This window comes from Pempheris klunzingeri, chromosome 6, assembly GCF_042242105.1.
Source record: "Pempheris klunzingeri isolate RE-2024b chromosome 6, fPemKlu1.hap1, whole genome shotgun sequence".
Taxonomy (NCBI): domain Eukaryota; kingdom Metazoa; phylum Chordata; class Actinopteri; order Acropomatiformes; family Pempheridae; genus Pempheris; species Pempheris klunzingeri.
In genome coordinates, this window is record NC_092017.1 from 26,599,948 (window position 1) to 26,611,553 (window position 11,606).

Consider the following 11,606-nt stretch of genomic DNA (forward strand, 5'->3'; position numbering starts at 1 on the left):
AACAAAGGAAACAATAACTTATGGAGGCAGACGAACTGGTGCTGAGGCCACTGGTTTGATGAAGGTTTCGCACGCCGGAGCACCCATTTCTCACCCTTCTGCAAATGCAATAACAACCACTGCATTTCAAATGAGGAGCCAGAGGCGGCCAAGTTCGCACAGCATTTCACTGCAGCCGACAATCAAGGCGGAGTCAGGTCTGAGCAGTGGCAATCAATCGCCCTATAGGGGTAATTAGGTTTACCCATACCTAACCGTGCCTTGCAGACTACATATCACATGCATGGCTGGAAGAAAAGCCAGCCTGTGTGGGAAATTCTTCCCAGCTCGTCTCCCAGTGTGCATGAGTCACTGTGTGGCTGCCATCCACCCAGGTGCAGCCGAGCACCATGGGTACCGTCAGAGCCGCACAATGAAAGCCCAAAGTCATGCTGATGCGTGGGAACTGTCACTAAGCGATGAAGCATTTCCTCACATCAATATTCCCCCCGAGGGAGCAGCAGATACACCCAGACACCCATCCGCGCCACTGGCTGGCTGCCTACCTGTCTCCAGGTGCAGAGAGATCCTCGCCTCGTTGATGTAAGGCGTGTCGCTCTTGGACCGGACCCTCCGGATCGGTCTGCGGTCTACCTCCTCCTCCGGGGCCGCCGCCATGTTCGGCCAGCCGGGCAGCGTCCACTGGCGACCGGCGGGACTGCGAGAGATTCGGCGCCGCAGCAGCAGCCAGTCGTGCACCCGCCCGGGCAGACGGTGTAGGAGGGGGGCGGGCTATCGTAGTGGTGATGGAGGGTGGGAGGGGGGAGAGAGAGGGAGAGAGAGAGAAGGAGAGATGGTTGGCTTGATGAGCTTCTTTTTCCTTTCTTCTCCAACTCCACGTTAGGAACACAGCGGCCAATGAAAGGCAGCAGAGCACACTCACATCCATCACATCACTTCCACTCCTCCTGTGTGTCCACAGGACAGCTGACCCGATTAATTACAAACTCAATTGTGCATAATGTCATTTATCTAGCAGAAAATGACAAAGCATCTCTGCTTCCAGCTTCTAAAGTGGTGTGATATGTTGCTTTCCTCTGTTTTACATGAATATTAGCATTGTTAAATCACAGGAAGCTTCTGGATGTATCATAAAAACTAAGCTCACATTTAGTAATAATGTAGGAAAAGCCAATAAGGTGACAAAAATATGAATAAATAAATGAAATAATGAATAAATAAGTAAATGAAAAATACTTGATCAAGAATCAAAGCATTGCTTGTGAACAGTTTGGATCTTTTTGGTCATATTTTGTCCTGCTGGATGTACATTCAAACAAAATGTCCAGTTTTCTTCTTTAAATTTCCTTTTAAGCCACTAAAATCCTCCTGGCAGCTCCCGTCATAAAGCACTGATCATGTGTGAGAGAAACCACAAGCACACCGAAGGTTTTCTTGTCTAATTACAGGTATGGGGGTCATAATAAAAATAACATATATATATATATATTTCATGATACTGGCTGTGGTGTTTTCACAATAACATTATCAATTCTGCTTATAAATAAAAGGCTACTGTTGCAGTCACACACTGAAACTCCTTTTTTTCTTTACATGAGCCAATTATTTTAAACTATTATTAAAATTTCAACACACAGAGCAGGAGCAGGACTGCAGAAGCATCCTCAAGCTCATGGATTTTGGTACCACCTTACTCTATCTATCTATCTATCTATCTATCTATCTATCTATCTATCTATCTATCTATGATGACACTGGATTATTATAGGTACAGCATCATATTGAGGCTGTGCTGTGTGATCTATTAATCCAATGCTGGCCTCTAGTGGAAGCACAACAGAGGGACAGTTCAGCAAAGTAAATTTGGACTGTTTATCTGTTCTTTTTTTTATTATTATTATTGGCAGCTATGGGGAAAAATAAAGTTCAAACTTTGTAGTTCAAAAGCACAAGAAGCTGTGTTTTCTTCCCACAGTGGTGTGGAAACATGCAGACTTCAGCTTGTGTAGTAAAAAGAGCTCAGTGGCACAAATGCCCCCTCTGCTGGTTCTGGCTCTGCAAGGAGGGAGGGGGGGGTTGGTTGTTATTTACCTCGCTGATCCTCCTCATTGGCTCATTTCCTGACAGCCAAAGGGAGAAAACACAGTCTGAGTTCCTGCTTCCTGCAGCTGCTGGTCCAGGCTTCGGTCTGACAGGTAGCTAGTTAGCATTTAGCAGCACCCAGCTCATGCACACCTGGAAATAAAGCTGCAACACCACGGGCATGATGCCGCTTTGCATCCACAGACCACCGTGATGCTGGTGGAGCCAATGCTAATCCTCGGATACCAGCGCTAGCCTGTTAGCTTGTTGCTGCTAGCCTGCTGTTAGCTTAGTTTAGCTAGCTAGCTGCCAGCTAACGACAGGCTGGCTGTTAAATGCGCCTGAGGAAGGTCCATGCGAGTCATTGCACAGAAGAAAAGAACTGTAATATTACTGTTTTAATGGAGGGATTACACTTAATCCCTTTGCTTGTGCCATAATTAGCTAGTAACACTAAGTAGCATGCTAGCTTTGTGCTTGTTTATGTGCACTCAGGCGACCTTTTAGCTTTATTTACTCAGTGACCTTCCTGAGGTCAGTTATCACCACACTGTGAACTAACTCCATTTTATTCCTCCCACCTAAAGTTAATCATCTTTTTTACTTTCAGTGACTTTTGCAGACCTCAACACCTGTTTTTGTGGGTGATTAATATACTCTCCTAATGTTAAATAAACCCCCCGTGGTGGCTGTTTGACAACACTTACCCCAGATTTGAAGACATTTTCAAACAGACTAAATAATCTTCTGTTTGGTTGCAGAACAATTTTTTTTATCGCGTTTCCCAAATTGTCACATTTTTGTTGTCCCAAAACAAAGATGGCAGCCGGAACCCGGAAGTGACACACCAGACTTATCCCCAAAACGGCTTTGTGTGCAGAAGTCACAACTGTCGAGCTGTGTTGGAGATCAGCTCTGTTCATGTTTCATATTTTTCCTCCCTAGTCAACAAACCCTGATGATTTTGTGCCAGTTCTCGTGTAGAGGCAGAATAAACTCTCACCTGTATGCCCACCTGAAGAGGCTCCCGGTCAGCCAAGACATGACCAGACCCAGTTCAGGTTGTCTTTCATTCTTACAGCAACTCATTCTGTTTCTTCCATAACATCCATGAGCTTCCAGCATCGTCATTTTGTGTGTTTTTGTTCAGACCTGGCAGAATTTAGGAAGATTTTCAAAAAAGCCAAGAATATAGCCATCCTCACCGGGGCAGGAGTGAGTGCAGAGAGCGGAGTGCCCACCTTCAGAGGAGCAGGAGGCTACTGGAGACAATGGCAAGCACAGGTGAGCAACCATATTATATCATTTACATACACTACTCACAAAAAGTTAGGGATATTCGGCTTTCAGTTGAAATTTCAGGATGAACCACCACCAATACATTTCCTGGTTCAGGTAGAACTGGTATTTAAACAGTCCTCCTCATCATGCTGTTCACATTCTGACATCATGAGACCAAGACGACACCTAACTATTGATCAGCAGCACCTCAACACTGGAGGCTTCAAACAGGTGGACGTCCTTTGGCCACGTCCCAATTTTACGTTTACCCTCGTTTACCCACCACTGTTGTTAGATTTTCTTTCAATAAATTGTTTAAGATGAAGAAACTACCAGTGCATGCTGATACGTAAATGCCCTACTTTCATGATATAATATCACTGTAGCATTCACTTTTTACATTTTCCATACATTTCACCTGAAAGTCGAATATCCCTAACTTTTTGTGAACCCTGTATATTGCCTTTATACTTAGGGATGCATCTGTTATTTGTCAGTATAAAGACAGCGCTACAAACTGCAGCCTCCAAAATGAGCATGTGACCGTCATGAAGGCAGGATATCTTGCATCTTGCAGGACTGACTGCATTACTTTTAGCTAGGTGTGCCTAATAAACTGGCAGCTGAGTGCACTGCAAGCAGGCTAAGCAAGTTCGTCCGGGCTTCCCTCTTCCCAGCGGTGTTTTCCAGCTCTTACTGGGTGAAACCAAGGCGTTCCCAAGCCACATGAGATGTATAATCTCTCCAGTGTGTTCCGGGTCTTTACCCTGCTATTACTGGTCAGACACCCCATGAAAACTGATAATCTGTTTAACGAGAATGTCTGTAGAAAACTTAACAAGTATCTCTGGTTAAGCAGTCTGAAAGTTTACTACGTTCTCACTCAGCCAAGAAACCAACATGCTGAATTCTTTGGGAACTTCATTGCAGCTCTGGAGCTCAGTTGTCTCTGTTGCCTTTTCTTCTGTCTTTTAGTAACAGTGTTGGAGGTTATTTAGCGTAAATGTCCAACAAGCACAAACAATATAAAAAGAATCATATTTTTAAGAGAACTTTTCTGATTTTTCTCCTGTTTTCATATTTCAGCAACTTGCCACCCCGGAGGCCTTCTCCAGGAATCCCTCTCGTGTTTGGGAGTTTTACCACTACCGCCGCGAGGTCATGCTCACAAAAAACCCCAACCCCGCCCACCTGGCTATTGCCGAGTGTGAGGAGCGTCTGAGCAAACAGGGACGTGAGGTCACTGTCATCACGCAGAACATCGACGAGCTCCACCGCCGCGCCGGCTCCAAAAACATCCTGGAACTCCACGGCAAGTATTATTTTTCAGACTAAACTTTTTGTTGGCATCAGCATGGACGTTGTGAAATTGTCAACAGGGTATTTTTCTCTAAATTCTGACATTTTATTGGTCCAAACAATTACTTGAGGAAATATTGCCCACTGTCTGTACTATCTGCCTATCTTTGTGGAAACTACACTTGATTATCTTCATTACTGATTGGTCCACTCATAATTGGTCAATAGCTGACTAATTGTTTAATCCATTAAATGTCATTACATTAGGAAGAATGTTCATAAATGACATAAAGATAAAGATTTCTATTTAATATGTGAAACAAAACAAATAGCTGATTGTTAAATCAGTTGTTGGTTACTTGTCTGTCTCGATCGACTTATTTTTTCAGCACTAATCAGTTGTTTCTTGTGTTGTTAATTCAGGAAGTCTGTTTAAAACCCGCTGTATGACCTGTGGTCATGAAGCAGCCAATTACAAGAGCCCCATCTGTGCCGCTCTGAAGGGAAAAGGGTAAGAGCTTCATCTGGTGTCGTCTGGTGAACTGGGCGGTTTTCCTCGCCAGTATGAATATTTGTTATGAGAGATATTGATCTTTTTCATTTGAGCACAAAATGTCAGCGAGGGAAAAAAAAGCCTGTTTGAGTCTGTCAGATGTCGGGAGCTAAATAACACCTGATGACACGGGGAAAAGGAAAATCTGTGACCGAATGAAATGTCACTTTAAAAGCCACTTATTTGACATTTAAGATTGATGTTTTTAATAGCTGATATGTATCACCAATACATTCAGCCTCTGCCACAGATAAAATGATGGAAGTCCTGTGCTGAAAGTCCAAATTAGTGTCAGAGCTGATTATGTAACGTTAAATTTACATTTTTAATTCAGTAATTCTGATTCTGATTCTTTGTTATGCTAACTTACTCTGCTGCAGTCACATAGAATAGAATATAAACATCTTACTGGGTTCAAATTAAATTAAAGCACCTGAAGGAATACAGTGAGTTCATGCAGAAGATAAAGAATGAAATTAAGCAGGTAATTCAAAGATCACTTTGACCACTAGAGAGCAGATGAAAATTATTATAAGACAGCTGGAAATGTTCCCATAGTGGAAATGTTTTAAAATGTCAGCCGTATATTACCGGAGTTCATTTTACTGTGTTTGAAGTGTGAAGCAGTAGAAGGAAAATGTAAATATCAGATCGAGACTCGGTATCAGTGTTAAATGACATAAACTGGGGCGTAATTGCCCTTTTTAGTGACACCAAACCTCATTTGCCTCCTCAGAGCTCCAGACCCAAAAACAGATGACGCCCAGATCCCCGTTAACCAGCTGCCCAGGTAGCACACACTCATGTTCTCTTTTAGCGGCCTGCTCTTTTCAAATGAGGTGATGTGTTTTGACAAACTGTGTGTGTGTGTGTGTGTGTGTGTGTGTGTGTGTGTGTGTGTGTGTGTGTGTGTGTGTGTGTGTGTGTGTGTGTGTGTGTGTGTGTGTGTGTGTGTGTGTGTGTGTGTGTGTGTGTGTGTGTGTGTGTGTGTGTGTGTGTGTGTGTGTGTGTTTCAGGTGTGAGCAGAAAGGCTGTCACGGTCTCTTGAGACCAGCTGTGGTTTGGTTTGGGGAGACTCTGGACTCAGACATCCTCAGCAGTGCAGAGAAAGTGTTGGACAGCTGTGACCTCTGCCTCGTGGTACGTGTGTGTGTGTGTGTGTAGTGATGGCTTATGTTGCTTTCAAGGACACTCACCAGACTTAAAACATGTCACCAATTGGAAAAATCACAGATTTTTTGTGTGAGTGGTTAAGGTTAGTGTTACTAGTGGTACGGTTTAAGCAAGTAGTGTTTATGGTTATGGTAATGACATAAGACATAAGAGGTTTTATTGTCATTGTACAACTGTTAACAGCATACAACGAAATTGCATTGGTACGCCCAGACAAGTCTAAAGATATAGAAATATAGATGTGTATGTATGTATGTATATATATATATATATATATATACACACACACATATCTTTACATACATACATACATATGAAAAATAAATAAATATATCAATAACAAAAGAATTATAACAATCTTGAACAAAAATAAATAAAAATAGATAACAATTGGCTACAAATATTCACATTCAAAGGGTAGGTGGTGTTAGTGCAAATATGTATGTCTATGTCTATGAATGTAAGTCTATGTGTGTACACATGCGTATTATGGTAGACTTCACAACCAAAATCTATAAAGTGTACCTATACTGCTGCCAAATTCTGACTAATATTCTTGCCAATTTGATTTCCCTACATGAATAAAAAACTCGCCCCTGGAGAAAGTACACCTGCAGATAAAGATAATTAATAGAAGACACCAAAGGGCCGATAGACCAGTGCACCTGTCAGATACATAAATCAAAGACATTCTCTTTGAAAACTTTCCCAAAATAAAGTTACCTTTACTAAACCATTAATCCTTTTAAAGGTTTGTTTACTGTATGATTAATTTCTTAAAATTTTCAATGAAATCCCTCTCTGCAGGTTGGCACTTCATCCGTTGTGTATCCAGCTGCCATGTTTGCTCCTCAGGTGGCGGCCAGAGGAGTCCCTGTGGCCGAATTCAACATGGAAGACACTCCGGCCACCAAACGCTTCATGTGGGTACCGTTTACTGTCACGCGATGTCGTCATTTAAACTCATTTATTTACAGCATGGATAACACTTTCCTTTGTGTGTGTTAGGTTCCACTTCCACGGCCCCTGTGGGACCACGTTGCCCCCAGCACTGGCCGAGCACGAGTCTGAGCACAGTTAGAAAATGAGAGCTGGACGCCAGCGGCACACAGACCAGACTGTCTAACACTGGAGGACTCTGTTGGTACTAAAATGAATGACTGTGATGGGTAGCCACCATGAACAGTGTGGAGACGAAAGGGGACGATGACAGTAACTAATTTAATTTCTGTTGAGGGAAGCATGTTTTTAACACTGAACATTGTAGCGCAGACTGCTGTAATGCCAAATCCCACCAGAGCTCTGTGCTGACTGCTGCTAACGTGGGTTTTTATTATTATAGTTGTCATTATAATCAGCTCCCTGACTATGAAACAGTTTCTAAGAACTGCAGAATGATGAACTAAGCTCTTTATAAAAGGCAATGTTTAAAAAAAAAAAAAAAAAAAAAAAAAAAAAAAAAAAGGATGGATGCAAATAAATAGCGCTGTCTTCTGATTTAATTGGATCACATGGAGACCCACTTTGAACTCCCTCTGCCCTGAATGAACAGCGGCTGTGTAACAGCAGGGGGCAGTGTTTAGCTGCTGCTGTGTGCTGCTACACCTCCACTTTGGAGCAAAACTACTTTCCTTCACAATGACTGAACTCAGTGTCTGTTTGTGTGTGGGTGTGAGTCTGTGTACTTTTATTTTTTCATTGAGCTTTTTGAAGATGAAATTTAAAAAAATGATAAACAGATTTATAAGATGACAAATTACTCCTCCAAAGCATTTTTCTTTGATGTGATTTGAAATGATACTTTACTTCATACTGCAGGGTTAGGAGAAATGCTAACAAAGCAAGCTAACTCTATACACTCATTTGTTAATAACAAAATTATCGATCGGTATATGTAAAAAATCTGATGAAATTGTATCTGTATCTATACCGTGAATTAGGTGTCCTGTGTTGTCTTTTCAGTTTGCTCGAGCTAAGTAAGGTGTTTGGAAACCATCAGGAACAATCAGGGTCATTCAAGGACATGTGGACAGGAGGAGTTTGGGATTGATTTGTCCACCATGTGATTATGACTTCCTGCACCCCAGTCTAACTTGCATTTATTTTTATTATATGCGGGACGATAGGACCTACGAAAAAGCCTCTTGGACCGTTGACCTAAACCCAACAGGAAGTCGGCCATTTTGAATTAAGTGTCAACATTTCAGCGATTTATAGGGCTCGTAAATGAGCGAACTAGTCCGAGGGGGTTAAAGCTACCGACTTCAAACTTAATCAGCTGGTAGAAAAACTATTGAAGATGAAAAGTTATCAAAAGCTTTATATTATCTTTTACCGTTTCCCCGTGGCGAGCTGTCAAAGTTCAGTGTCTCGCCATGGGACCGTAAGTTCTTCTAAGTTCACTGAAGACTATCCAGTGTGTTTCACACTTCACATGTTTTGTCTGAAAAGCCTCAAGACCTTCACAGTGCAGTCAACACTTTATATAGTGGAATACAGGACGTCATTAGCGACACTTTTCTAGCGCAACATAGGGGACGCGGGAAGTGACGTGTAACTCCTTCACGCGCTGTCCAAACTACATGGACGTTCTGAGCCGCGTGGAAGGGTGGGAGTCTGGCTCCCGGGGCGGAGCCGCCGCACGCCCCGACGCGCACGGAGGTGCTACTTGCAGCTTTAATTTTATTTTTTTATTTATTTATGTGCTTTCTGTCGTTAAATGTTCAAGAGTATCACCTCTTCAGACCTACAGACTAAAAGGTAAAACTCTTTGGTGGAACTGCTCACATCTCATAGGCAAGCTGTGACGGGGAGATGAGAATAGACACTTTAACTGGTGTTAAAGGGTCACAAGCCAAACATGTTGTGAACCTTTAAATGACTGTATCCCACACTACAACAAAACAGTGACTGAAATGACAGTGAGTTGTGTATATAAATATTGTTACTTTAATCCTGTAAAGAATTATTTGATCATTTAATTATTTTAATAATTCACTGATACACACACACACACACACAAACACACACACTTATAACTTAACACACACTTCCACAGTATTTTACAAATATTCATAGCAAGTGTTCACTTTTTTACTATAATTTTTTTTTCACTGTTTTATGAATTCGTACTATTTCTTTTTGATGACTCATGTTGCTGTTCACATTATTTTTTGTTGATTTCGTTCATTCATGTTGTCTTTTTTGTTGGTAAATGTCATGCCAGTAAAGCCTGTTGAAGTGAATTGAACTGAACTGAAAACAATCAACCGGTTGCCATGGCAATACAGTTGTTTTGTTATTGTTTGAAATGAAACAGAATTCTATTTTGGCTTTGATCTCCCGGAACCTTGATGATGTCAGAGGCATGTTTTTATATAGAGACCCCAGATTCAAAGCCAAGCTAGTTAGAAACTGTTACCTTCAGAGTGCTGTTACCTTCAGAGTGCTGTTACCTTCAGAGTGTACAACTATACTGCGTTTGGAAAGGATTTGGAAACGTTTGACGCCATAAATGTCGTCTCCAACTATTTCGAACTTAGTTACAAAGAAATCTACAATGGTGGAGAACAACAACCCACCTGCTGAACCATTTCAGGTCCAGAGGTTTGATATCCTCCCCGGCAAGTCCACCCGCTACCTGGTGATGGACTTTAAGAGTGAGGGAAGTTTTGGTAATGTTGCCAAGTGTGTCGATATGACAACAAAAAATTTGGTGGCAGTTAAGATCCTCAACGACAAAGATGACTGCAGCTGGGAATTGGAGATGCTGACAGCAATCAGGGCTCTTGACCCCGAAAAGACAAACATGGTAAGATTCATTGAGGGTTTCACGTACCACGACATGTACTGCCTGGCTTTCGAGATGCTGGACAGGAGCCTTTGGGACCTGCTGAACGAAACTAGAACCAGATTGAATCTTAATGAAATTCACCCTGTGATGCAGCAGCTATTTGTAGCACTTGACGCCCTGAAAGGTATCGGCATCGTACATGGGGACATACAACCTAACAACATAATGCTTGTCAACCACAGGGATGAGCCATTCAGGGTGAAGCTGATTGACTTTGGTCTGGCCCATCCAGTGAGCAACTTATACATTAGGAACGCCCTACAGAATCCATCATACAAGGCTCCAGAGTTGATCCTAGGCCTTCCCCCGTCCGAGGCCGTTGACATGTGGTCAGTGGGATGCGTCATGTCCTTCTTGTACTTTGGCGGTGACTTCTTCGATGGAGACTGTGACTATCATAGGATGAAAGCTATGATACACATGCTGGGTCAACCAGAGGACCTCCTGCTGAGTGCTGGCAAGTACACCTGGTCGTTTTTCAGCAGAGACAACGACTCCAGTAGTCCAGGGTGGAGACTGAAGTCACCAGAGGAGTACAAGAAGGCCACTGGCAACGAGCCTGACGTTGAGTGGGGTTTTTTCCAGGAGATAGGAAATCTGGAGTACGAAGTGAAGAATTTCCCCGCGAAAACCAGCGCTCTTGAATATGAAGATAGGATGGCATTTTTAAGCCTCCTAAAATCGATGCTGCATATGGACGCTGGAAAGAGAATTACACCCAGGGAAGCCCTAGCACACCCTTTCATCACAATGGCTAACCTGGCTGAGACCATCTCATATGCAAATGCTGACCTTCAGCTCATGACTGTTACCCTCTCACACAGTTTGGATAAGACAGATAATCCTGTCTCCGTCACTGAGGACCACACAGATGACCAGGCTTCTGACTCAAGGGCTGGAGCCTCAGACACCCATAGTTCCAACTATGAGGAGGCAGACCTTGGAGCTCTGAAGGTCTCCTCAGACAGAGAGCCATCTTCTGCCAGGCTCTCGGTAAAGGACTCGGAGCATTTCGCTGATGAACCCTCAGCCACTAAGACTTCTATCACTGGAGAATCAGACACTGAGGGTTACAGAGGTACCGATGCTGACGTTGACACTTCCCGTAACCAAGATGCAGTACCGGCCAACATTTGCATCTTTAATGGACATTCATCAATTCCAAGTTCCAGCGGCACACACAATTTAATGCCAAGTTCAGGGTATGAGTTACTCATTGACATCATGACTCGTTGTTCCAGTGACCCATATGAGATCCGGAAGTTTGATGTCCTCCCAAGCGAGTCCACCCGCTACCTGGTGAGGGAGTTCATTGGTAAGGGAGGTTTTGGTAAAGTTGCCGAATGTGTCGATATGACAACAAAC

The 11,606-nt window shown here is 42.8% G+C and overlaps 1 protein-coding gene across 2 annotated transcripts; it reads left to right on the top strand.

Annotated features, from left to right (window-relative positions):
- The first annotated feature begins 2,134 nt into the window (after positions 1 to 2,134).
- Positions 2,135 to 9,341, top strand: LOC139202998 (NAD-dependent protein deacylase sirtuin-5A, mitochondrial-like). Of its 2 annotated transcripts, none has more exons than XM_070832623.1 (9): positions 2,135 to 2,195; positions 3,028 to 3,143; positions 3,233 to 3,366; positions 4,450 to 4,679; positions 5,090 to 5,173; positions 5,952 to 6,005; positions 6,232 to 6,355; positions 7,196 to 7,311; positions 7,397 to 9,341. In XM_070832623.1, the coding sequence occupies exons 2-9, from the start codon at positions 3,041 to 3,043 to the stop codon at positions 7,467 to 7,469; spliced, it is 918 nt and encodes a 305-aa protein (XP_070688724.1). In that variant the 5' UTR covers positions 2,135 to 2,195; positions 3,028 to 3,040; the 3' UTR covers positions 7,470 to 9,341. The 2 variants fall into 2 exon arrangements, with proteins under 2 accessions (XP_070688724.1, XP_070688726.1); XM_070832625.1 differs by lacking the exon at positions 2,135 to 2,195 and adding an exon at positions 2,345 to 2,432.
- The last annotated feature ends 2,265 nt before the right edge of the window (positions 9,342 to 11,606 follow it).

What these genes read in the sequence shown, in the direction of transcription:
- LOC139202998 (XM_070832623.1), top strand. Translation starts at nt 3,041, where the DNA reads ATGATTTTGTGCCAGTTCTCGTGTAGAGGCAGAATAAACTCTCACCTG. An exon ending in ATCCTGGAACTCCACGGCAA is followed by an intron (nt 4,680 to 5,089) that starts GTATTATTTTTC and finishes TAATTCAGGAAG; the next exon opens with TCTGTTTAAAACCCGCTGTA. An exon ending in CCCGTTAACCAGCTGCCCAG is followed by an intron (nt 6,006 to 6,231) that starts GTAGCACACACT and finishes TGTGTGTTTCAG; the next exon opens with GTGTGAGCAGAAAGGCTGTC.